The sequence below is a fragment of the Colletes gigas genome, unplaced genomic scaffold (genome assembly GCF_013123115.1).
Source record: "Colletes gigas isolate AHSC1104 unplaced genomic scaffold, ASM1312311v1 Colletes_gigas_Sc00020, whole genome shotgun sequence".
Lineage (NCBI taxonomy): Eukaryota > Metazoa > Arthropoda > Insecta > Hymenoptera > Colletidae > Colletes > Colletes gigas.
Window position 1 is genome coordinate 1,486,986 of NW_025106649.1, and position 26,648 is coordinate 1,513,633.

General features: G+C 35.6%; 2 protein-coding genes across 2 annotated transcripts in view; one reads left to right on the forward strand and one right to left on the reverse strand.

Moving 5' to 3' along the window:
* The first annotated feature begins 666 nt into the window (after nt 1-666).
* LOC122400884 (nucleoside diphosphate kinase 6-like) lies at nt 667-1,542 on the forward strand. The gene is made up of 3 exons (XM_043402619.1): nt 667-835; nt 993-1,296; nt 1,364-1,542. The coding sequence occupies exons 1-3, from the start codon at nt 758-760 to the stop codon at nt 1,540-1,542; spliced, it is 561 nt and encodes a 186-aa protein (XP_043258554.1). The 5' UTR covers nt 667-757.
* A 9,570-nt stretch (nt 1,543-11,112) lies between these two features.
* LOC122400885 (TWiK family of potassium channels protein 9-like) overlaps nt 11,113-26,648 on the reverse strand; it is a 119,868-nt gene continuing 104,332 nt past the window's right edge. Inside the window, exons 3-5 of the mRNA XM_043402620.1 lie at nt 15,978-16,183; nt 14,588-14,873; nt 11,113-11,393 (exon numbers count right to left, since the gene is read on the reverse strand). Of these exons, the coding sequence (XP_043258555.1) occupies nt 11,113-11,393; nt 14,588-14,873; nt 15,978-16,183 (773 nt within the window). The remainder of the gene's footprint in view (nt 11,394-14,587; nt 14,874-15,977; nt 16,184-26,648) is intronic.

Below are 26,648 nucleotides of genomic sequence, written 5' to 3' on the forward strand. Positions count from 1 at the left end.
GCGAATCTAGTCGAACGCCTGCTTCCATCTTTAAAATATGTATTATCATATCATTGTTACAATTTAAATGATATACGTATAATTCGAACTTTAGAATTAAATTAATATTTTTCATGAACTATATTTATTTTCCACCCTGTCTTAAAACAAATGAAATTCAATGTGCTGAAATGAACACACCATTAGCGGTAGGGTTAATTAGTCATACTTTTAAAACAAAGCCAGAAATTGCATATCGGCAAGATTATTCGGTTTCTTTCGGTTCGAGAAATTTGCATATTACAGTTTGTTACATACGATTTAACAATACTCTACCTAAAGTAAAAAGAAGTACATATTTTTAATCATTATAAGCGACAATGACCATATTTATAAATGATATGACCTTAATTTATTTCGATAAGTACTGTCGAATATAATTCGAAATAACTATAAATTTTAATGAAATTGAAAATAATTTTACATAAATAATAAGGTAGATATTTTGCAGTTTATATAAATTATTTAATTTACTATAGAAAATTTTTAATGAATTTTCAAGCATGGATTCCAAACATTTTTTAATCAGGCATAAATAAATGTGAATAAATACACGAATTTAATAATTTTTTACCATGTGCTGTTATGATTTGAATTTCGTTTGAAAAGTTAAATTGTCAGAATATGACAATGCTTCCTAGTAATGGTTTTAAAATTATTCTTGTTTCATTATGAGATATTTCGAATTTGATAAAAAGGATAGTTGAAGAATGTTAATATGCAATTGGGAAAGCATCTTCAGCTAACGTTGGCAATAATCAAGCCGCATGTCATTAAATCTCCTTTTGTGCTTCAAGTAAGAGAACATAACCTAACTTTTGTACATGTTTTATGTCGTATTATATATATATAGACATGTAAATAACAAACAAGCAGTGTTGTGACAAAAGTCAGTTAATTTAATCTTGTATAAAATTAGGATATTGCAACTTGAGCATTATTTTTATTTTCAGAAAATTCGAGATTTAATAATTGACAATGATTTCAAAATTGTCAGATCACGTAGAACAATAATTACAGAAAAAGAGGCGGAAACATTTTACATGGAACACAAGGACAGATTTTTTTATAACAGGCTCATAACATTTATGTGCAGTGGCCCATCTGATATTCACATTTTAGCTAATTATGATGCTATAGATAAGTGGAGAGAATTAATGGGCCCTACAAAAGTTTATCAAGCACAATATACTGCACCAGATACAATTCGTGGAATGTTTGGTATATCGGATACAAGAAATGCAACACACGGATCTGGTATGGTAGTCTCTATTTAAAAAAGTTGTGTATTATTTCCATATCTAATGGAAAATAATTTTTCTAGATTCCACAAAGTCTGTAGAACAGGAGATACCAATATTTTTTAAAGATTTCGATGTTAGAGAATGGTATATAAACGAAGAAAAATACTATAACTTAGGTCAACTTAAATTTGACCCAGTAGCATTTTTGCATATTATTGATAAAAGTGTTACTAGTACCGATAACAACCAAATTACATAATGAATACTGTTAATAAAGTAGCAAATTTTTGTTGAATATTTTAGACATGAATATTGTGTGCATATTTGTAAAATAGCTTATGTTTATACAATCTAATGTATTATAATAGTTGTTTTGAAAACTGATCAAATTTTACTAGCAATTCCGGTAGCTCCATCTTTCTGCGTTTATAGGAAGGAGATTATACCATAACTAACCAAATTCCCTAGGCATATATCACAGACGAGGTATACTAGTAGACCTTTCACTCAATGCATTTTTTCGGCCCATTTTTATGGGGTCCCGGATCCATTACCATTTTCGTGTCATTCGTAACGTTCTCAACAGATTCAGAAATTAATTTTAATCCCTTCCATAGACAGTTCACATACATTTACGCACACACTACAGCTGTTAGCCCATTAATACTAATTCAGTGAATAGTTTCTCAACTGACCGCCATCCATGTGAAGAGGACGCTAAAATCACCTCCGAATTTTCAGGTCGGTATGGCAGTCAGATTGGACCACGAAAGTCCATAAGGTGAAAGGTCTACTCGTATACCTCGTCTATGGTCATATTCTCATATCTGCGCAATGCATATGATGTGGAAATTAAATGAAACGTGTTTTAAGTATTTCAAAAAGGAGTAGCTTACATCTTCTATCAAAATAGAAATGTTGGATAGAAAATTATTAATAAAATACCTTGAATAAAAGCAATATTTAAAAATGAACTATGATTTAAATAACTTTATGAATAACAATCGTTTTATGAATTTCTATATTTCCTGTTCGAATCGAATATAACGGAATAAATTCAATCAGATTGCAATATAGTAAAAGGCTTGATTTCTTTTCATGAGGAATTTTTTTATTGTTTTGAAATACATAGAAAAAATAATTCTACGAAGGAAACAGAGCAAAGGATAAGATAACGATTTTGTTAAGTCTTTTTTGTTTTATTATTCGGTAATATAAGATACATTGTTCGACAAACGATAATACAGACGTACAATACCCAGCAATTCGTTTTTCGTGTATTTACAGTGACGTCGAATGTACTCCCACATCGTTCACTTTCTTAGCTATTTACAAAGTATTAATTGATGTTTATATTTGTTACATTATACCAACTGGAACCATGGGTCCATGGAATTTGACTGATCTTTTTCTCTTTCTTTCTCTCTTTCTCTCTTTCTTTCTCTCATATACACACTATACCTATCTTGTCATTCTTCTTCACATACACTGCCATTACAAAAATCGGGCGATGATACAAGCAATCGAATGAGAAAATGCTGAGAACGTTTCAGCAAGTTTGCCATTCGCAATAATTTTCGAGGATAAATGGAAAGTATGAGAGACGCGTGCAGGGATAATCCATGGAAGCAGGAATCTTAAGGAGCGAACAAAATTGCAAAACTTCGAGCGTGATAAATTCTTTAAGCATGGCCAGTTTACCGCAGTCGCCAGGAGCATCTGCTTTGGCAAACGACGGGTGGAAAGTTTTAAGGAAACACTTATTATCGTGTTTCCTTACTTAGTTTTCCCGATAATCTTAACGTCACTCGATTCGCACGAGCACGTGACACCATTTGTAAATCAAAGTGAGGACATCGGGGAATGCGAACGTTATTGTTCTCGTTATTATTATTCGTCTAAACGAAACGTTTTGTACTCGAGGAGAAAGTAATATAATTTAAACATGAATTTCACAAAAATTTTGACTGTCTTTCGATCGCGTACAATTAAAAATTCTAATTTTCTTACAACGATCATCCTGCACGATAATTTCTAAAATATATTTATATACAATTTAACATTGTATTTTCTTCTCTTCCACATTCGTTGACGCGCAAACAATTTTGTCGCCACTTTGATAAAAACAGCAGTCGCAAAAGAATTTTCGGAAAATCGTCGAGTTAAAATTAATGGTATCGAGATATTTCGTATACAGTTTCGAGATAGATAAAACGAAGGCTTTTTCGATGATTTAGATACATTTACGAAACGATCCATCGAGTTTTGAGGAAAGTCAATGATTTTTCAAGTTGCATTCATTTAACAACGTTATATAATAAAAGAATCGAAAGATTTCACAAAGACGTCGACTTTCCTTCGAAACTCTATTTCGTCGATATCGACGATGGTTACTAAGTTTTACGAATCTGTACAAACAGTAAATTAATTCTTTCGTTTTCGACTATCGTTAATTCGGGTGATGAACAAAACGTTGCACACACATACGCATACACGTACACACGCACACGTGCAAGAGCGTACAGAAAACGAACGAATTCCCTGTAAAATCGTTCCCGATGAAAACTGTAAACGAGGGTGAACGTTATTACTAATGTTTCTCAATGCGAGACACCGATTTCCTGTACAAAGATTTACATTCGGTAGTACGGGTATCATAGAGAATTCTATAAAGTGCACGAGAGTCTTCTTTTCGGGAGCATCGATAGACCAGGGCTTGTGACGCTTCGACGTCCGCCATCTTTTATCGTTAGTTTCCCCGTTTGGCGCGTCGAATGTCCGCGGAACGTTTGTTTAGACGAAAATGATGGGAGAGTGAAAATAGAAATTCAGCCCTATCGTTTTTTAATAGCACTCCTCTAACATTAAATATCATTCTATCGTTAATATCGTACAACGTTCAATGCTATGTACAAGGTATCATAGAAAAGTTCTGTAACGTCGCCACTCGTACGGATATCAGTGTCTATTCACCACCCCCGTTAATAATGATCTCTTATACGTTAATGTTACTTTGGTATTCTCGAAGACTTAGATGGTAAACCTAAGCAGAATGTTGAATTACGCTCGAATTACGTTACGCTGCAATTTTCGTATAGGATTCGCTGCAACGGAAGGACGGCAGAAGCAAATCCCGCCGATTCGATAATTGTGACAAATTTGAATCAGCGTAAAAGCTATTTTTATCTTTATCCATTTCTCAAATATCCTATGTCTAACGATCCGTTCGATTTTTTCGCTTGAGCAGTCGACACGCGTTTTCTTTCGTATCTCTTTTAACTCGGATTTCTGGTTTGTTCTATTTTTCCAAATCGTTTCTCATCGATGATAATTATTTTTAATTTATTTAGTTAGTATAGGGTAATCGGACGATTAAGAAAAAATATTTTGTCTGCTTCCTAGAAGTTCAATCTATCAATCGTTTTCATCATCGATATTTTTCGTTTAAAATAAATGAAACTAGCAAACAGCAAACAAAAAAAAGCAAACGATATTGTAAGTACATTAATGAGTAATCGTTGTGACCCACAAGTGAGTCACTCGGACAGAAAGGAGCTTCTGTCGTTGACCCATATGTGGGTCACAAGCGTGCCAATCGAAATTATATAATTGAATATTTCCACCGAGATTATCATCGTTAAATTTGTTTGTTCAGTATTTTTTTTTAATCCTAACAGCGTCCTAATTGGTTCTTTGGAAAAACGTAAACGGAGAAACAGAATAAAACCGAGAACGTCGAGGAACAGAGAGGATCGAGATTTGGTGTCTCGTCTCGAGTACATGGATCTAGCAATCAGAGTCCCCCGGGACACTTTCTCCGTAAAATTGTTGCGCTAAAGTTTCGTGACGGGCGACGAGTGCCTTGAACTCGGTTATATTTCCCCGAGGAACGGGAGAAGAAACCAGAACGTAAGGACACGAGATCAGGGGACGAGCAGGACGGAAATCTTATGCAATAAGAAAAATCGAACAAGGGAGTTTCTGCGATGGGAATTCGCATTGGAATTAAAAGATGATATTATACGTGCGTTGTACGCCCCTTCTGGCGAGGTATTATCGGGCCATTTCATAAGCCAGCGTTTCTCAAACTGGACTCTATGAGATCTCTCAAATAAAATAAAGAAATATTCTTAATAGTTACCAATTTAAAGTACCAAGATAAATCTGATTCTTTTATATAATACAGAAACTGTGTTTATTTGCCGACTGATGATTTATTATAAGTAAATAAGAATATTAGAGACGCGTTGTGAGTTTCATGACATTTCAAAATGGTGTCTATGGGAAGAATATATTCGGAAAGTGATTTACTTCTTCGCCTTGAAATCGAACGATTTTTATAAAAGGAGACAAATTTGCGGATCAGAAAATAAAGATACGTACACTGACGATTAATAATCGTAAATAAATTGTTTCGTTTCGGTTTTTACGACACTGGGAAACTGATTTTGCGATATTGGTATATCAGTGAAATTTTATTCGACGTAAAAAGATTAACGGTCGCGACGTTTACGAATCGAAAGGAAGAAACAGATCGAAACAGCATCCGGCGCAAAGATTTACAAGCGGAATCGGTATTTCCGCCGTTTTGCCAAATCGTATAATCCGGGACGAGCAGTATAAAAACGTACGCTGCTAATCTCCAGAACTGAAGTACTGCTATGTAGGTCGTGGAACATATTCTTTACGTTCCGGTATCAAATTTTACGCGATCTAGGAACGAGCACATTGATCTATAAATTTTTCTTTAGAACGTTCCCGCGACTATCGCTTCGATCGCTACGCGAATTTGATTCCTTTCGAGCTATCAGCAGTTTTATGATTTTATTCGTTGAAATGCACCGAATTGTTTCAACCAAGGGATTTTCGTTCAACTAGTTCGATGAAATTTTTGCGCAAAAGGGACGCGATCGAAACCACTTCGATTTTGTCCAACGTTGCTTTACGATCCTCTTTGCTCCCATTCCATAAATTTTATTCTACGAAAGAAAAATTATTTTCAGGTTTATTTATACAACAAACTGGCAAAACATCGTGTGCAGGTCTTGTAAACATTTTCAAAATTCTTTTTATCGTGTTTATGTAATACAGGATTCAAACTTTATTCTTTTTAACTCTTGTTTTTTTCCCCCAGAAAGAAAAATTATATCTCTGTTACTTATGCGACTCTCAACAAACCAAAGTGGCTAAATATAGTGTACAAGTACTGTTTTATCGTGGAACTTTACTTTTCTTTAATTCTATTGTTTTCTTTTTTAGGGAGTCCCTGAGTACACTGAAGTTGGGAATGCGTTCGACGATGACGGTGTCCGACTGTTTTGGTAAGTATAGGAAAATTGCTGGTAGTTTTACGCAATAAATTGTCCAGGCGTTAGCTTGAGGAAACGCGTACGCCCCTTCAGAATGAATCGAACGAGTGCGAGAAAGTTTGCTCGGTCAGCTAGCTTGGATCGATGGCAGGATGGGCTGGTGCTCGCACCAAAGTAAAGTTTGTCTTGGTTACTGGCCACGACCCTCCATCGAATCACCAACGGAGTGATAACGATAACGCTAGCAACTGCTCAAGCTAATATCGATTGTCACTAGACACCCCGTACGAAATTCGTTTGACCATTCGGTTGTCCCAAAATTGGAACACCAGATTGTTCGTAGAACAAATACAGAAGACAATCCTTGCTTCCCTGTCGATAAGAGCAAATAAAAATTATCGAAACACGCAGAATGTGATCCATTTGTTCGACGTTCTTTTCTCTTCATGGTAGAAGAATTTAACAATTGGAAGAATAATTATCAAATTGGGTGTGAAAGAGAATATTTAAAAATTGTGGGAAAACAATAGAAAAAGGAGGAAAATAATAATAAACTTCTTTGATCATTAAAACGATCACGTTAATTTAATGTGACAAAATTTTTTTACAAGAGATTTTAATTAATTATGGACCTCTTAACTTAACTATAGTTTTCTAGGGTCTCTCAACAGAGTCGTTGCACAATTTTTAATTTGAAAAGAAGCCAAAACGTCAACAAAGTAAATCAGATTCTTTTCTGCAGAGAAACAAAAACCCTCGGTGTTGCAATTCCCTTAAGTTGGTAAAACTCTAATCTAGATGCAAACTTAAAACAGTGAATAAAAACACAAACGTTGATTCGTTGTTTGTTCAAGAAAAATTCGATTTTCAATTATAGAGTATAATTATATTTCACGTTAATTGAATAAATTCCTGGCTATAAATTGTCATATTTTGCTTTTATTCAACTGAATTAATCACAGAGTTTACTTTCTAAAATAGTAATTCTTATAAATACGTAAAAATTAAATAAAGCAAGGTCTCGCACGATTGCCCATCAAATTTATATTCTTGGCGTTTTCTTTGTCCTGAGCATCTAGTAGCAATCCAACGTTTAAATTCACCCCCCTCCTCCCCTGGAATGCATGCATCCGTAATTTTTATTTGTTCTTACGTATCAAGGAGAAAGAGATAGCTATCTCTCATATTTGTTGCACATTCATTCACCCGGAGAGCAACTAACGTTATTTGATTCTATTTCTGATTAACAGATCGTTTATCTATCGATTCCGCTCTCCATTGTCTTTTCAACGCGAAAGGATCGTAGCATTTGAGTCGCTTACATCTTATGATATGTTACAAGAAACAGAAAAAAGGGACACTTCTAACTCGCTACTGAACGCGATTCTTTCGTCGGTCGCACGGAGCAGACGATACAATTTTTTTATTTAAATTATTCACCCTTGGTCGCTAAGTACACTTGTGCCTCTATAACTGTCGAGTTCTCTGAGTTGGACATATTTTATTTATTTTAATTTACGAACGAAACGTAAACTTAGATTACGAATCTAAAATTTTCATTACTTATTCGCGAATAAAATTTGCCCAATTTTGCCCCCGCTGCGTTAATTGTATCTTATTTGCCTTCGACAGCGACTATTAAAGAGCCAATAGTATAAACGTTTTTATAGACAAAATTAAAAATGGAAAACATCCTAGTTTAGACAATTGACGGTACACTTTGATGTTGTAAATATATTTTTTTTAGAAGAAATACGACCAATTATGTTTGTTTACTGTAAAAAGAACAATGTTTTATTGTGAAGATTAACTGGTACAGTCTGCTCCTGCAACCGACGAGATTAATAGTTTACTGCTAATTCACAGCTATACGTTACGCACTCGATAATCTCATATTCTATGACGAATACCAATATTAAACGGCGTGGATAGTTTCATATGTAACACTCTTATAGATTAGTGCTTATTCGCAACAGTACTTTAGTTATTGTTCTTGAGCACAGTATTTGAATGTGATTTCTCGCGCGATTGATTTCTGCGTCTAGTCGATGACGGCCGTAGCGGTGCATTCGTTGGGAACAATTGATCGTAGCGTCGTAATCGGATCAATCGTGGAATATAAAAAATCGTTCCAGTAAATATCGATAATAAAAGTGCGTTCGTACAAAAGTTAAAGTCACGTTAGAAAACTGTAAATTGTACTGATTACAAGTATATAAATAACGAATTCGATTCGTTTTTTCCTTTCCTTTATCCCATAGAAAAATTCGCTCGTTTAAAAAATATACTTATCGGTACTTACGTGTTAATGTCGACGCGGGTGATAGATTTCTCGCGGCAGTGTCGTTACGCGAATGAAATTTATTTGACGAGCACAGTACGAAAAAGAACGTCTTGTATGTCAATGTGTACGTTTCGATTTAGAGACTAGACGCAAAAACCGGTTTAGTTATATTATAGGTAAGAATGTGTTTGTCTTGCGAGTGCTTAGATGTGGAAATATAAATACTGTTACAAGTTTCTATCTAAGTAGGCGTGTAGAAACGTCGAGTCGGTCTCATCGTGCGTTGGTGTGTCTTGGAACCCACCTCTTTGAAAATAAATAATCGTTCGTGTAAACGGAATTACTTATCGTGCTATTGTTTGGAAGAAACAAAATATATTTTAGTTTCCGTTACTCTTCCCTTTTATTCTCTATCTAGAAAATAATTCTCGTTACCTGCGTCGCTATCGGAGAAGTGTCTAGACGGAAACACAGATTTTACGTTCTAGTAACGTGGAGCAAAGTTCATTAAGAGTAGCCTTGGATTAACGTAGGAACGTCTGCAGGAAGTTTGGGAAATTCCTAGAACATTTAGGAGACACTTCGTATGTCTTGAAGACATCTTACTTAGAACTTGCGTAACGTCGTTACTGGGTTTATCAAACACGGCATTAAATAGTACACTATCGTGAAATAAGGCTACGTTCGCTTTTGCGTAGCTCCCGCCGTTTTGACTCGCCGAAATAAATAAACGTTTACGGTTGCTTCCGGTAATCTCCGTGCACGTAGACATTCCCATTGAATACCAAAGTTGCTTATCAATATTTTCGTGAAAATCCTCCTTTGTGAATTTTTAAATACATTTACGAAAGAAACTAATATTTCGCAATTTTTAGGGAAAAGAAAATATTATTATTACAATGAATTGAAAGACACTTGTGTATACAACAATATGTAGTCGAATGACTAAAAATAGAATTGTTAATTTTTTTAAAAATAACGAAAAAAATTGTTGAATTAATTGTGTTCCTTTTACTAGCATTGATTGTATTTATTTCATTGCTTATATTTTTGTTGTTTTTTTAAAGTCTGCTATTTACTCCTTCTCTGTAACGAAGAGTATTTGTTTTAATTTACATAGTTTTGTAGCAGAAAGAATTGTTATGGAAAATCCATCTATTTTAATCTTGGCTTTTCATACATGTAAGAGTATTTTAATTAATTAGTGTAAAAGTAATCTTTCGGGATAGTTATAAGATATCAGTATCAATCTTTTTGTAACTACTCATAGCTTTGAAAATTTTATTTTAATTTCAGTTTTTCATATATGTAAGTGTATTTTAATTATTGTAAAGGTAATCTTCTTTCTTGAAAATTACGAGGTTTTGATATCAATCCTTTCTGCGACTACTCAAATATATGAAAATTCGCTGAAGAAGTTTAAAAATGTTTCGAAAATGTATGTAGTCAATATAGAACCAATGCTCGTTCACGACTCGAAGAATTATTTCAATTAAAATCTATTTAAAATAAGGAACACGAGTTAATATTTCTCTGTCATAGCTTGATAGCTTCTCGAAGGTAAATAACTGGAAGATAATCCACTAAAATTCTCTCTGACACAAATATAATTTAACTTTCAGCTATCTTCCAATGAGAATGCCTCGTTTACATACAAAACTAACAGTATGCAGTCGAGACCATCATCCATCGCCACAATTTCGAAACAAAGACACTTTTGTAGAAATGAATCTCGAAATCAGCGTCGACAACCGATCAGAGCGTTCTCTCAGTTTCCTCGCTATTCGTTGAAGCGTACACTATGTCACTGTGATAGAACGATTACTTTTCTATATTTAACATGTACGGATGCGTTATGTGTATCGATCCAGAACATTATCCTGTTTCGCGAGAACGTCCGCGAACGAACCTATCCGCGACCCCCATCGGACTCGATCACGATTATCAAACGTGTTTGTGTGTGTAAACTAGAAGGAAGATAAAAATTTTACATTTCAGTGTTCTCCTCGGCCTCCTCGTCAACTTTCGGCAACATGTAAACACTAGGAATCGACGGTACGTGATCTTCGAGCTTCAAGATCGGCTTGCAGTCTCTGGTGACGTCTACTTGATTGAAAGAGTCCTTTAGGATATTGATTTCGTTCTCGTGGGCGAACAAGCTTGTGGGCGGTTCCGTTCCACATATGTCGTTCTCGTCGGTGCCGTTCCTGTGGCACAGGTTGCCAGACGGAAATTGTCACGAGGTCAACGCAAAAGGATCCGTCGACAGTTCGTCCACGCTCGGGCTGGCTTTCACAGTCTCTTGCTTCTCGGCTTGATGGCTCAGCCTGTGAACGATCTCGTCGTGGAGGATGTTGAAGCACATCGCCGTGAGCGCCATTCCGGACATTATGTAGCAGGAGCAGAACCAAATGGTTACGTTCTTTGACTCGTAAAGGCTTTGACGGGGGTAGGAACCGGGTACCATATCGCCGAACCCAATCGTGCTCAGGCTCATGAAGCAGAAGTAGCTTGCATCTACGGTTGGGCATGAAACACCAAGTTTAGCTCTGCGATATAAAGTAGTTTCATTTTATTATAGATAAAAATGTAACCCTTGACTGGTATACTGGGGCCACGGAGTCACCACAAGCGTGTGAAATCGGTTATCAAGTTGTTTTATTGGCTTTTCTGGGGATTTAGTTGGTGCTTGAGGTGTGTACTACTGTGTGTTCGTGAGAAGTTGACTAGTGGTTGGCCATGAAACAGCAAGTTTAGCTCTACGATATAAAGTAGTTTCATTTTATTATGGATAGAAATTTAACCCTTGACTGGTATACTGAGGCCATGGAGTCACCACACGCGTGTGAAATCGGTTATCAAGTTGTTTTATTGGCCTTTCTGAGGATTTAGTTGGTGCTTGAGGTGTGTACTGCTGTGTGTTGATGAGAAGTTTGCTAGTGGTTGGCCATGAAACAGCAAGTTTAGCTCTGCGATATAAAGTAGTTTCATTTTATTATGGATAGAAATTTAACCGTTGACTGGTATACTGAGGCCACGGAGTCACCACAAGCGTGTGAAATCGGTTATCAAGTTGTTTTATTGGCCTTTCTGGGGATTTAGTCAGGGCTTGAGGTGTATACTACTGTGTGTTAGTGAGAAATTAGCTAGTGGGAGGGCAGAGGAGGCGGGGGAGTGCTTGACTCGCTGCACCCATCCCCGCTTGCGTTGTCGTTTCGACCAATCAGACCTGCATTCCTTTCACTTGCCAACTTCTCGCGGACGCACAGTAGTAACATGCACTGTTCTCGAGTTGTACATGTCATGACAATTATGAAACGCAGATGTTTAATGTTTTGTAGAACTAAATGTACATAAAAAGATTTTTGATGAATGTAAATTTTATATGAAGGTATTATAGAAATTATAACAAGTTATATAGAAAACAAGTGTCACGAAATTATGAGACAGGTAGTGGGTTGTTATTTTTATTTTTGGCAATCTCTAACGTTACGGTAGGAAGAGATTTATATAATTTTTTAATTGGTTGTTGTGTTACACTCCTTCACATATCTTCAATATATGTTTTTAAATCACCAATATTGTTAAATTGTCTTTCCATTGAATATTTTGCTTTAGCCAGTATCCCTCAACAATTATCTATATAAAACATCTATTTTATTGCGTTACAAAGATGTATTTTTTATGGCTATTTTGTATGCATATTTCCATCTTCAGTATGTAAACAATAATTCTACAAGCGAGAAAAGAAGTTTCTGAGCTACATAGAATTTTTCAGAATTTTCATGAGTATCTTATAGTTTCGTCACCATACCTAACAGAAAGTTATTATCGTTTCTTTAGGACTATGACTGACAATGACTTTTTCTGTTTCAGTGGGTCCAGTGATGAGTGGACAGGAAGACTTTTGCTACAAACATGGAAAAAATACTACTACAACAAAATTAACGTTTTTTGGTTGTCTACTCTTGGTAAAATTTTCTACATTTCCTTTATTTTATACATTATCTAAGAATCAAATCAAACAAATTTTTCTGTCCTTTTTAGTGGGAGTTTGTCGTGACCACAGTATACCAATAACTTCTCTGAATAGCATTATACTGCTTAAAGATAAAAAAACGGTAATATCTCTTGATTTAAAAAAAAATTGTATATGACTAAAAATCGCGCGAGTAAAAATGGAAACCTTTTCGAGATGTTCGAGTTACGGACAATGGGACGTGGATAGTTTGTAACAATATTCAACGCTTTGGTTGGAGCTTCACCGAGCAAGGTAAAGCTCCATCCGCCATTACAAAAGCACGTTTACATTTAAGGAAGGGTATTATTTATTAGGAGCTTTTGCCACACAATCGAATCATTAATTCAGAGAAATATTGTTCTCAATTGAACCGACGACGGTTCAGGAGAAATCATTGTTAGTCGACAATGCTGGGCTACACGCATTTTTAATGCCATAAGTGGCAAGCTCGGATGCAATCAATCATTTACCATACAAAAAGAAACCTGGGATCGTCAGAGTTTTACTTATTTTACTCAACCATCAAAAAAATGTTTGACTTCTTAAAAAAATTATACGAGTATTGATAGTGAGATTGCAAATTAAAAAGTAAATTTCAACTGTATGTTAACGTGAGATATTGCATACTGGCAATAGGATTAAATCAGATTTCGAGAATTACAGAGGGTTAACACTATACCGAGAAATTGTATATCCCAAACTTAAAAATAAGCAAAAGTAGAGTTTAAATGCCTAAAAAAAGTCATTTCATTATCACAAAATTATCATCAGTTACTACTGGGTATTTTTGCTGCCAGAATATTGCCAAAAGGTTCGACTTAATGGTGAATTTTATAAAAAAATCGACATTTATTTTTCAAGCATGTACCATTTCTACAAAAATCAATATTTTAAAAAAATCCTACGGTATTTGGTTAGAAAATTTTATATAGAATCGAAGAAATTTTAGTTTCTGGTGTAGTTTTGAATTTTTTCAAGTTTTTAGAGTAGAATACTCCCTCAAAGATTCTCTAACCCTTCGTGTACTGGACTTAGCAGCCTGTGCCGGAGTCATTTCTGACTCACATCGACAGTTCACTAATACAAATACACACAATTACCTCTATCACAGTAGCGAGACTTAATACTGTGCAAATGTCTTGAAGAAAGCGATGAGTCAAAAGTGACTCCGGCACAGTACTCGGAAGGTTAAAACAAATTCTCAATGACCCATAAAAACCAAAAAGGAAATAGCTAGTCCAAGCCAGAGTAGGGCAAATTTAATTCACTGAATGTTTCTAAAATTTTTAGATTCCTTGCAAAACTAGATTTAACAGTTTAAAACATCCATATACAGGGTGTCCCGTAAATAGTGTAAGAACCGGAAATGGGGGTTATCTGAGACGATTCTGAACAACAATTTCCTTTGCAAAAATGTCGGATGGGGCTTCGTTTTTGAATTATTAACGAAAAAGACTGACCAATGACGGCGTATTCACAAACGGGAAAATAAATTAAAATTGATTTACGAACGAATCTAAAATTTTGACTCGTCGATCGCGAATAAAATTCGCCTAAATCCTGGCCCATAGTGCGAGAAACGTTTCAATCTTATCGGATATTTTCTCGAGCACTGTATGATTCGCGTACGATACGTTTGTGAAAGAGTGGTTGTCTCCTTGGATAATGGCGGGATCTCTTTTACACGTACCCACAAAGGACCAGCCGTCTAACTTGTGCAGAGTAAAAGCGCCTGCCACGATGTAGCAGAGCATTGCGCCGAGACAAATGCTGATTGGTGCGAGTATAGTAACGTTGGGCCTGTCACCGGATCCAAGACTCGACACTTCGTCCTTCGGGCTGGCTTTAATTTCCACTGTGCTCGTGAACGTTGACGCGTTCGCGCGGACGTAAAAGGGCTCCTGCAACTGCAATTGTTGCTGCTGCTGCACCAGTTCCTCCTGTTGCCGTTTCTTCCTCATGCGTCTCTCCTTCTCCTGCACCCACGCCAATCGAAAAGCAATTTTTAAGATCGATCCGCGAAGAAAGGTACACCGTTTGCTCGAACATTTACACACCCAAGGGAATAGTTCATCGTGCAGGGTGAGTTGCCTCAATCTTTGCTTTTAATGATACGAGAAATTATATTTCATATTATCGAACTCCTCAAATTGCCCACGAAAACTTTGTTTTTAGACAGTTGGGAAACTAGCATATCTATAAATTGTCATAAAATTTATTTTTATAGTCTTGTTAAAATTCGAGAGATCTATTTAGATTTAGTTTCTTTAACGTCTAATATTGAGAATTAACTTTTTTAGCTGTGACAAACTTTAAAGGGACAAATATTTTGTTTTGATGGCACAAATATTCAGATAAAGATTTCTCTCTTGGGGGATATTATTTTTAGAAATTTCTGTGTTTTTTTTATGATTTTTAATGTTTGTTATTTTTAGAAAATTGATATTTCATGTATTGAATAAATTTATTTTCAACAGTAATGATTTGAGTACTGGTGGTATTTGCTGGATTTTTCATTTAGAATAATCTATAATTATCATATAATATATAAAGTAGTTTATGCTTAAACAATCAAATACTTGATTTGATTTAAATAATCCAAACCAAGCTTGTATTTTCAACTACTTGAACACTTCTAATTCTTGAACGATGATAATTCCTCAAAAAAGCATCATATTATATTATATTATGCATATACATATTAATCAGCTACAATATTACAGTAATGAAAAACACGTCATTTTATTAAAAAAACATTTTTCTTCTTCTTTTTCACAATATTTGCCCCTTCAAAATAAATATTCTTCGATGTCGAATAAACAAAGATACAAATTTTATAACTTAATTTCTTTTCAGAGCGGTTCAAAATAAAATTTATTTTTCAAACGTTATAATCTACACTGTGCACAGACTTGCTTTCAGAATACGATATTGTAATTTTTCAACGAACTTTCAGTAACTTTGAATCGTAAAAATATTATGCAAGGGGCAAGCGAAGTCGAGTAAATAGTCAATTTATATTAGTTTCTTTGGGTTTATCGATATTTAATGAATCTTTATGATAAATTCTGCGCGCTCACCTCCATACGGCGTTCGTCGTAGCAACAATAGCCGCAGTTTGAACAGAGACAGCAACAAAGAGCTCGCGTAAAGACACCTCTGGCGCATCTGGATAAGAGCCCTCCGGCGCTCGACAAGTAGACTAGGGTCAACGGTATTCCAAAGCTGGCATAACCCATGGTCGCGATCTTGCCCCACGTAGATTTTGGAGCTATGCTGCCACAACCTGAAAAAAAATCATTAAATACTTAAATTAACCCCTTCCCGTGCTTTAACGAGTCTGACTCGTGATGAAGATTTTGGCCCAAACATGAATGTAGTGAAAACTCGATAAATGTCACTACTCCGGGTCCGGGATGGAACACTTATGGAATAGAAGAATCGTTTTTCGAATTTGATTGTAGTTTGCCGACGCCTCAAAGATAGAAAGAGTCAGTAGCTAAAGAAGAAAGAGGGACTGGGAACCAGATTTATTGCAACAGTTTAAGTATCCGTTACACATTACTAGACTGCGGATGTTTATGCATTTATGGGAAATTTCAATCCTCAAAAAACTACAGAATGCATTTAATATGCAAAAATATAAGAAATACTTAAAGTAAGATACGAATTATTATATTTAGGGGTTGAGACGGCCCTCTGCGAAGCTTCCGTTTCATTAATTCTATTAATAAAAATGTGAATTTGCATAAAGATCCGCAGTCTACACATTACATTTCTGAAAATATTTCAGTTTGCACAAAATCTGAAATTGTATACCAAAACGTGTTCAATTTCGAGTGAAATGTCTCCGTGGAGTTAGGGAAAGGTATTTAATAGCAGCTCCAAAACATGTATGTACGTACTGGTATCTTCGCAAGGTCAGTGGATAGTACATTTATCGAACAAAGGTAGCTAACGAAGCGTTCCGTTTGAAAATAGCTACTTTCTATTCGATAAATGTACCGAACACCTCGATCCGTCGTTCTTTGATGTTTTCGAAGATAGAAAAGGACAACACAAGAAGGATAAACAAAGAGAGAAAGACTCTCAAGTTCAATATTTAATTCAACATTATGCTAACAAATATTGACCGATTTATATCGTGTTTAGTCTCATTTTAATTAGAAAAATCTTCCCCATATGATAGTAAAATTTTTATTAAAAAAGGGTAAAAAATAAAAAACTTTCTTCTTGTACAATAGTGTGGTCACACTTCACACTGATAGGGGTATTTAAACGAAGATGACGAAGGCAATAAAGATTTTTAACCCTTTGCATTCCGAATTATATTTCAATTTTGTTACCAGTAGCTCCCAACGCCTTTAAGTGTTTTATTTGAAATTTACCTGTTAAAATATCTGTTTTATTTACACTGTTGTTGTATTTTGTAATTTTCAAGTGTACGATATCTCTTTGGTTTGGACTTGAAAAAATGTCGAGTGGGACTTGACGAAGGAGCTCCTAAGATAAAAATTGATGTCGAATCACACTCGACATAGGAGTGCAAAGGGTTAAAGAAAGCCGCTACGTCTTCGGTTACACTTTACCTCACTGGTTCAAGAGGGATCCCCCTAGTGATGGGGATAAAAATGTATCATTTACGGAACAGCTCTTGAGGATATTTATCGAGTTTTTACTGTAAACGCGAACCAGACTCGCGAACAGAAAGTCGGCCCAAACGTAAACATCACGAGCCAGGCTCGCGGACAGCAAATCACGATCGTGATCGAGTTTAAGTTCCTATTGGTACGCCACAAGAGTCGGTCACGATTCTTATAATCTCTGTTACAAAGCAGTGTGACATCAGTTTGGTCTGTTCACCGCGCCGTTGACGCCTACAGTTTGGACCCGAATTTCGTCGAGGTAAATGGCACGGGAAGAGAAGTTAAGAAAGAGTCGAGAAGAGTTAAGAAGAGTCAGTTAAGAAAGTATCACTGTTCCGCCCGGTCAACTCGGGTTTTCCGCTCTTTATGGTGCCAGATGCGGAACCGTGATTTGGTCGAAAAAGTCTTCGAATATTCCGCATCTGGCAAATGTCATCGTAAAGTAATCAAAGTGCCTCGTCGAACGAAAGCACTAGACCCGAGTTGACCAGCGAAGAGCTATATTGTTCCGCGGGTGGTCCGGTCAACGACCATTGCCAACTCATGGAACAATATAGCCATGAAACAGCTGCAAAACACGCGCGGAAACTCAGCGTATCCTAATCCGGAGTCCCGTTTTTTCCTCGACAAAATTAACGCTGCCCTCGACTTGGGGAGGACACGGCGGTCACCCTCGTCCAGGGTGACCTGGGACTCCTCCTTCACCACGTTCGGGTGTGAGGGAGGAGTTTTTCGCCCAAAAGGGACAGGAAACTGGATCCTCCTTCCCCAAGTCGATGGCCAATCAATCGATCCACAAGGTCAACGTAAAAATCAGTGAACATCCTCAAAATCGTGTGTCGGAGGGGGTTTGAGCTGAGGAGGAAACATCAAACACTCTTGAATCAATCGTGCAGTCAAACACATCTCGTAGATTTTCAACTTACTATCTCTACCCGGTAACACGATTAGAGACGTACGGATTCGCGAATTCTAAAACCTAGAATCGAAGATTTACAATCTTCGACGACTCTGAGACATCGGTTGTTCGCGAAGCGTGCGAAAACAATCACAAAAATCGAAGACAGTAATTCCCCTTTTATAAGTATATAAATATTCCTAGAACGACGGTATCTCGCGTAATGGATCGTGAAAGATCGATTTTAGTTTCTCTTGTAAATCAAAAAATTAGTTTGTAAAATTTCAAAGAGGTTCTCTCCTTTTCAACGGCTTTCGAAATGTTTGGAAACCACTTTCAGAGACCTTTCAGGTTACCTATTGTGGCACCAAAATCAATTGTCAGTTGAGGGCTATTGTTATCCCCGCCATGGCACTTGGCTATAGTCCACTTTAGTTCCTTATTCGCCTGTTTGCATAAACCTGCACATAATAAGCACGCGCTCTCTGTTTCCGAAACAGACGGACAAGCCGGCAAGGCGTGAAAGTGGGATTCGTTTCTGGTGTAATTCGGTCAGAGAAAGGGAATTCGGGCTTTTCAGCGGCTAGAATTTCATCCCATTACAGCGGCATACAGAACAATAAGCCGATGAAATCAGAATCGTGAGTCAATGGATGCATTTCTGGCTTTCGAGCGAATTCTTAAGTAAGAGCTTATCAGTTTCCGTACGAAGATCGAATAGAAGATGATCTTTGCGCGAATCTGGAACAGCAATTTCTAAAACTTCTGTCCGAATCTCAAAGGTTTACGTCTCGTATAATTTATAGAGGTTCTGAATTTTTCTGTACAAGCTTCAGCAGTGTGTTCTACAAGTAAAACTAAGACTAAAATGTTATATAACAAAAAATCCAGAAATGCTTTGTTAACAAGTTATAACAAAATTAGCTCTTTGCGAGCTGAACAAAATATTGAATATATTTCGTTTATTTTCAAAGAAGTTTCCACAAAGCAACTATGCACAAATATTTTTTGCATTTGAATTTTTTTTTGCATTTTTTGAATTTTTATTTAAAATTCTTTTTCGATAGAATACAAAGAAAAACTCGAAATCCTGATTCGGACACTAAAGTTTCAAATTAAGTAGATGTGTACAGATATTCAGATTTAATTTCAATGTCGTTACTTTCGACTTTCGTCTTATTTCGAGTCACAAAATCTACAGCAAATTGTGTATAAAATAATAACTCATTCTCTGACCGTCGTGAAAGAAAAACACTTTCTATTCTGCGAATTTGCATTCGCGTTGCGATTGAATAGTTTCATCCTAAATTTCAGTATAAATAACCACAGAGAATTTATATTACGCGATTTCCATTACCTCTGCATTTCCAATATACCGGCGGTATATCAGTCGCCGCTGAAAACGACAGCCATTTTATCTCGAAAACGAACAAAAATAGAAAAGAGCGTCGTCGAACGGCGCACGAAACTGGCGATCTCTTCTAACGCCGATTAATCGTAATATCGACAAATCGAGCTAACGATAGCGAGGGGGAAATTTGCATGGAAAGTGCAATATTCGTAAACGAATGTTGTTTAGTATCTCCGCGAGCCGTTCTGAAAAATTTAACGTCTCGCGAAAATGAAGGGTTGCGGTGGTCGGCGAGGGGGGTGGCATTTTCGAGATACGGGGAACGCGGTCGGAAAAAGCAACGGGGCGAATCGATTGGGCTGACGCCGCTTAAGATAATGGATCGCCTATTGGAATTGCTCTGGACCGTGCATGATAGCGGCTTCGGGAGTCCATTGCCGATGGAATTGCACTCGCGGAAACCTCGCGGAGCTGCGCGGAAGCCTATCCGTCACTGTCGTTTCGCCTTATCGTTCACGACGGTGTGACCCTTTTCGTATCCGTTATCTGTTACCATTTGTTAGGGGCTGCAGCAGATTGTCAGCCCGAGTTTTATTGCTCGAGGAGCAACAACATATAGAGTGCAAGACTACTATAAATCTGTTCATCGTTCGTATCATGCACGTTTCTTAAGTTCGAGAACTATATTTCTCCCTTGGGCAGCTCACTGTTCGAATCTTAATACAGTAGAGTTCCGATTGTCCGGCATATTTACCCCGACTATCCTTCGGTAAATGTTACGGATTATATTTCAGACAAACAAAGAAGTCACAGTTGCATGCAATCAAGACTGACGTCGGTACTAAACGGTTGACGAATAGAACGTAGAAATTTTATATATTTCATTTTTTATCAATAAATTGTATCACTAGATTACCTATGGTTGTGTTTACTAAAAATGAAAAACAAATTTTTAAGAAAAGTCGATGGGGGGTAGGTGCTGACATTTTTCGACGAAATTAAAAAATTTCAAATCGTTCTAAAAAAATTATTTTTGATTGCGAGGGTCAATTACGGTCATTTTTGGTGAATAGACGTACCCCCGAAATCCTACGCAGTTTGGGGAAAAAAATTCATTACCGAAAATGCAATGTCTGACTATACCTTGATATATTTCCCTGAAATTTCATGTGAATCTTTAAAACATCATAGCTTCTGAATAGATTGGACGATTTTAATGTTTAAAAAGGCAAACGACGCGTATTTTAGTGTAGAATATGTAGAAATTCTAATAATATTCGAAAAGTTGTTTCTTAACCCCGTAAAGCGAGAAAACCCCCATAAAAGTGGTCCAATTTTCAAACGTCCGTAACTCCTACAATAGTGAATATATTTCAATGAAACTTTTTTCTGGAGTAGAGCTCATGGGTATCTTCAAAAAAGTATTAAGCAACTTTTCCGTACACCATCAACCAAATTAATTAAAAATGAAAAACACATTTTTAAGAAAAATCGACAGAGTAGGTGCTTAAATTTTTCGGTGAAAAAAAAAATTTCGAAACGTCTTGAAAAAATTATTTTCGTTTGCGGGGGTCAAGTACAATCATTTTTGGTCATTATACATACCCCCGAAATCCTACGCATTTTCGAGAAAAAAATTCCTTATCGAAAATCTAGTGTCTGATCATACGTTGACATGCTTTCCTGAAATTTCATGTGAATCTTTAAAAAATCATAACTTCTGAACAGATTGGACGATTTTGATGTTTCAAAAGGCAAACGACACGTATTTTAGTGTAGAATATGTAGAAATTCTAACAATATTCGAAAAGTTGTTCCTTAACCCCGTAAAGCGAGAAAAACCCCATAAAAGTGATCCAATTTTCAAATGTTCGTAACTCCTAGAATAGTGAATATATTTCAATAAAATTTAGTCTGGAAGTAGAGCTCATGGATACTTTCAAAAAAGTATTAAACAACTTTTCTGTACAGCGCCAATCAAATTGATTAAAAATGAAAAACGAATTTTTAAGAAACATCGACAGGGGATAGGTGCCCGAATTTTTCGACTAAAACAAAAAATTTCAAATCGTTCTGGAAAAATTATTTTTATCTAGTGGGGTCAATTATAATCATTGTTGGTGAATAAACATACCCTCGAAATCCTAACCAGTTTCGAGAAAAAAATTTAATAACTGGAGAAATTTTTCGACAAAATTAAGACATTTCAAATCGTTCTAAAAAAATTATTTTTTGTTGCACGCGTCAATTACAATAATTTTTGGTAAATAGACATACCCCCGAAATCCTACCCATTTTCGAGAAAAAAATTCAGTACGAGCGAAACTTTAAACGTTAATAACTTTTTAACGAAGCCTCCATCGACAAATTAGTATTCTTGATTTTCGTCTTATTTTGGCCTCTAGAATCTCCCATTACAATTTTTCCCAGGGGTGGCCGAACACCCTATATATTTCCGAAGTATATAAGTATGAATCATTAATGATTCAGAGTCGATCATCCGGGGGTTATGAATTAATAATTGCCAGTATCGTTAATTCCAAATTGATTCTGAATTAATCAGACTTGTTGAAAGAAGCTCGAGTTTCTTGAGTAATATTCATATTCGATTTTCTAAATGTAAATTTCATGCATACGAGATTCCATGCATATTTATATACATAGAATCTTTGATTAAAGTCATAATAAGAGATGTAGGGGTGCGCTAGAGGCAGAGAGTTGAGAAAAAATTGAAGAATCCTGGCAACAGTACCGATATACTTATCTCGACATACTTATCTCGACTTTAATTTTTTTTCTACATCATGCACAGCAATGTACTTTCGTCAACCTTTATTCATTAATTCATTTGAAAAATGGTATTACGAAATATGTCAGAAAATGAATACAATGATGCAGCAGGTGTTTTCTAATGACAAGATTTAGTTACTCAAGTAGAGTATTTGTATAGTTTTAATAAATATTACAACGTTTGGTCCATGATCGATTACAAGTACCAAAGTCGGGTGTTTGTACAAGCTTTGCGGGCACGAATTTGCTACAACGCAGTGAAGTGAGACTTGGAAAACTCATTGGGAACATGTCCAAGTTTGACAAGCTGTCTTATTGTTAGACCAAGAAACTTGTCCAAAATGACCTCGTTACGCCCGCCTCTTGAACTCTCAGCCGATTCGATATAATGAAGACTTCTTGTCCAACAAGTGCAAAACTTCAAGTCCGATAAATCATACCGTTGTTCAAATATCGGCTAAAGCGGTCGGTTGTTAGTTAAACACTATCAAAATTTGAAACTGCTCCATGGAATATAATGTTTTAATTGAAGTAACTAAAATTGTAGAAAATTTGATATCTCTGTTTAAACAATATTTTTCGAAGTTAATTCAATGTTCACTTTAAATTTATGTACAATAGAGAATTTATTTAATTAAAAATAAATTCTTTTTAATATCACAGTGTTAAGGTTCAATGAAATGGGAAAGCAAACAACAAAGAATGGAATTAATAGTGAAAGTAATTTTTATATACAAAGACAATATTTGTTCATTTCTAGTTTCATGTCTGGTTAATTTTCTAGCATTTAAATTTCTAAATTTGATCGTTTTGATGCATCTCTTACGTTACTAACTTATTAACACGTTGAATGACATGGGGGTCACCGGTGACCGACGACGCCATCACTATTAGAAATATGTAATTAAAGTAAATATCAATACTTATAAAATTGTCAATAATATCGTTGTTATATCAAAGAGATGTATTATCAACGAATATTCAATATTCAGATAGCCTTTTAATTATAATTTGTTTCTCGTACAAGATAAAATATATCGACGAGACAAAGTTTACTTGTGTGTATCGATGGAACGTTTATTTCTGGCTTGTATAGAAACCAAATTAGAAGTCGAAACGATACAAAAATAAAGCGAAAACTCGCGTTCTATCACACTCGGCTGAAAACACCGCGTCGTTCATCTTTTACGTTTCGCTCTCAAACATCGTTTTGCTCGTTACGTTTCCTCCGATTCAACATTTTCTCTCTATCAGCGCACTCAATGTTCTACGCGCGTCCTCCTGCTCTCTATTCAGTAAACTCCCGGGCGCTGTTAAACGCGTTGCAACGCAATATACCTACAAAATGTCATCCAAAACATTACACAGCGACTGGGGAAATTTGACGTGCACGCTACGAGAAAACGATACGCAATCTTGAAATTACAAATTCAATTCCTTCGAAAGCCCTCTGAACTTAACGTTTACCTTGAAACTATTAAAAAAAAGTCAGGCTTTCAATTTTTAGTACTTTAAATTTACAACGATCAAATGCTTTCCCATTAATTCGTAGATTCTTTTATTTCGACAAATTCAATATTTCAATCGATGATTCTAAATAACCTAAAGTAATAAAAGTGTCGAAAAGCGTTTGTAATTAATTGGAAACTCACGAATGTTCCAAAGAAATCGAACATTCAGAATATTAGAAAATTTATTTAATTAAAAATAAATTCTTTTTAATATCAGAGTGTCAAGGTTCAATGAAATGGGAATGAAAATAACAAAGAATGGAATTAATAGTAAAAATAATTTTTATATACGTGACAATATTTTATCGTTTCTAGTTTCATCTATGGTTCATTTTCTAGCATTTAAATTTCTAAATTTGATCGTTTGGTAATTAATTATATGGAAAGCCACGAATGTTACGGAGAAATTGAAAGTGGAATGCATCCGGAATAAGTTTGTAGATTTCTTTTCTGGTCGATGGAATATATTGTTTTAAAATTGAAGTGACTAAAGTGTTAGAAAATTTGATTTCTCTGTTTTAATAATATTTTTCATAGTTAATTCGGAACAATGTTCATTTTAAATTACTGAAGGAGTTTGCTCTTCCCGCGAATAGATTGTGGCGCCACCACGGAAGATAATCGTTTACAGATAGCGATCCATAGATCTCACTTCCGTATAGATCCTCGTGCGAAACAGACGTGTGTGCGGTTACAGATATAATGAAAACACGTGTTATTGCGTTCAGCGTTAAACTTATATTGTTTTGTATGATTAAATTTATCTCTTTCCTTTTTTCTTATAATATATACATATATATGTGTTTACCTCAAAGGACTTTCGCGCAATTATTAAATACCATCCAACAATTACATTTACAATAGAAAATTTATTCAGAATATTCTCAACAACAATATTTAATTAAAAGTAAATTCTTTTTATTGTTAGTGTCAAGGTTCAATGAAATGGAAAAAGAAAACAACAAAGAATGAAATTAATATTAAAAATAAATAAATTTCTAAATTCGATCGTTTTTCAACTTTTGATCGGCTGGTAATTAATTAGACGGAAACCCACGAATGTTCCGGGAGAAATCGAAAGTGGGACGCATCCGGAATAAGTTTGTAGATTTTGTTTCTTCGTTTCGAGTGATCCATTTCCGGCGTAATTAAAAACTCCGGAGCTAAAATGAAATTGTCCGGGGCCGCTATCGCCCGCCATTACGGGGCGATTTAAGACGGCGGTTCGAGTTCTCGAAGAGAGTAATTAACGAATACGGACGGACCCCCGTGAACTTTTGGCCGCCGCGACGGTTTCGAAAAGTGGCCAAACTTCCGGAACTATTTACCGCGCATTATAGAGACGCGGCGACGTCGCGAGCAGTTGTTGCAAAACTTTGCTCGGCGACGTCACGCGATGTTTCGGAAAGTTTGAGTGTCAATACGCCGCGTACACACCGGCATAAAGACATTTAATTGATTCCTCGTCGCAGCGGCGTTACCGCCGAGCAGGTTTCGCTGATGGTGTTCAGTCTACGGGACGCGAACATTAAACTAAATTAAAACTTACGTATTACCATCCTGTCGAGGGCGGAGTGCATTATCGCCGAAGAAATACGTCATTACGCAAAACTAACGCGAAATTAAACGCGAAATTCTCGCTAATTGCTACCAGAAGATTAACGTACGAGCCTCGTTCCGTAAGTAACAAGACGATTTTCTGAAATATGTTGTATGTAATTCTTCGATATAATTTTTTGCTACATTTATGCACTCGTCACATCGTTTTACTAGCTTTTTATTTTTCTTCATTGTATATAAATTGTTTCGTTTGACCTTTCTCGAAAAGAAAAATTTACTCGATTAATAGGATGACTTGATATGGAAAAAAAATTTTATATATTAATATATATTATTTTGTATAAGTGTATATCTTTTAAATACGATCGACATTATTTTTTATATGTGTACAATTTTCTAAAGCAACCTTGTTATCTTCCTTTGTTACATTTATTTTGAGCTACTACTTTACTATTTTCATAAATATGTGATAAGTAAGAAACAAATGTTGAAGGTCTGGTAAAAAAAATTACAGAAAGGTTGGAATGGAATTAATGAACAAAATAATAAAAAAATTTTTAATTGTTAACATTTTAGTAAAATTCATGACACACGAGTTACATTTACTTTATAATATAATGAATAAGTTTGAGTAAATAAATACAATCGTTTCTTACGTCACAAATGCATAAAATTTACAATTTTGTCACGAACAGCTGAATATTTTGCCATATGTTAATATTTCGTATTCTTTAATTCTGAAAAATAAGGGTTTGTTGTGGATCCACAGTATAAAAAATGTGAATTCTGGCAGCCAGTTTGTTAGGAATATTGATTTCAAAAATTTTGAGCAGACTAGAATATAATATAACCATGATTTAAGAGACTTAGGAGCCTACATCGTCGATTGGTGATTCGTAAATAGTAATTGAAACTGATTAAACTTATTCCACGATTTATTGTTACTCGAAAAACATTGGAAAGACTCGCAAATATGAATAATGGGTCCACGGAAA

What these genes read in the sequence shown, in the direction of transcription:
- LOC122400884 (XM_043402619.1), top strand. Translation starts at nt 758, where the DNA reads ATGCAATTGGGAAAGCATCTTCAGCTAACGTTGGCAATAATCAAGCCG. An exon ending in AATCTCCTTTTGTGCTTCAA is followed by an intron (nt 836 to 992) that starts GTAAGAGAACAT and finishes TTTTATTTTCAG; the next exon opens with AAAATTCGAGATTTAATAAT. An exon ending in AAATGCAACACACGGATCTG is followed by an intron (nt 1,297 to 1,363) that starts GTATGGTAGTCT and finishes TAATTTTTCTAG; the next exon opens with ATTCCACAAAGTCTGTAGAA.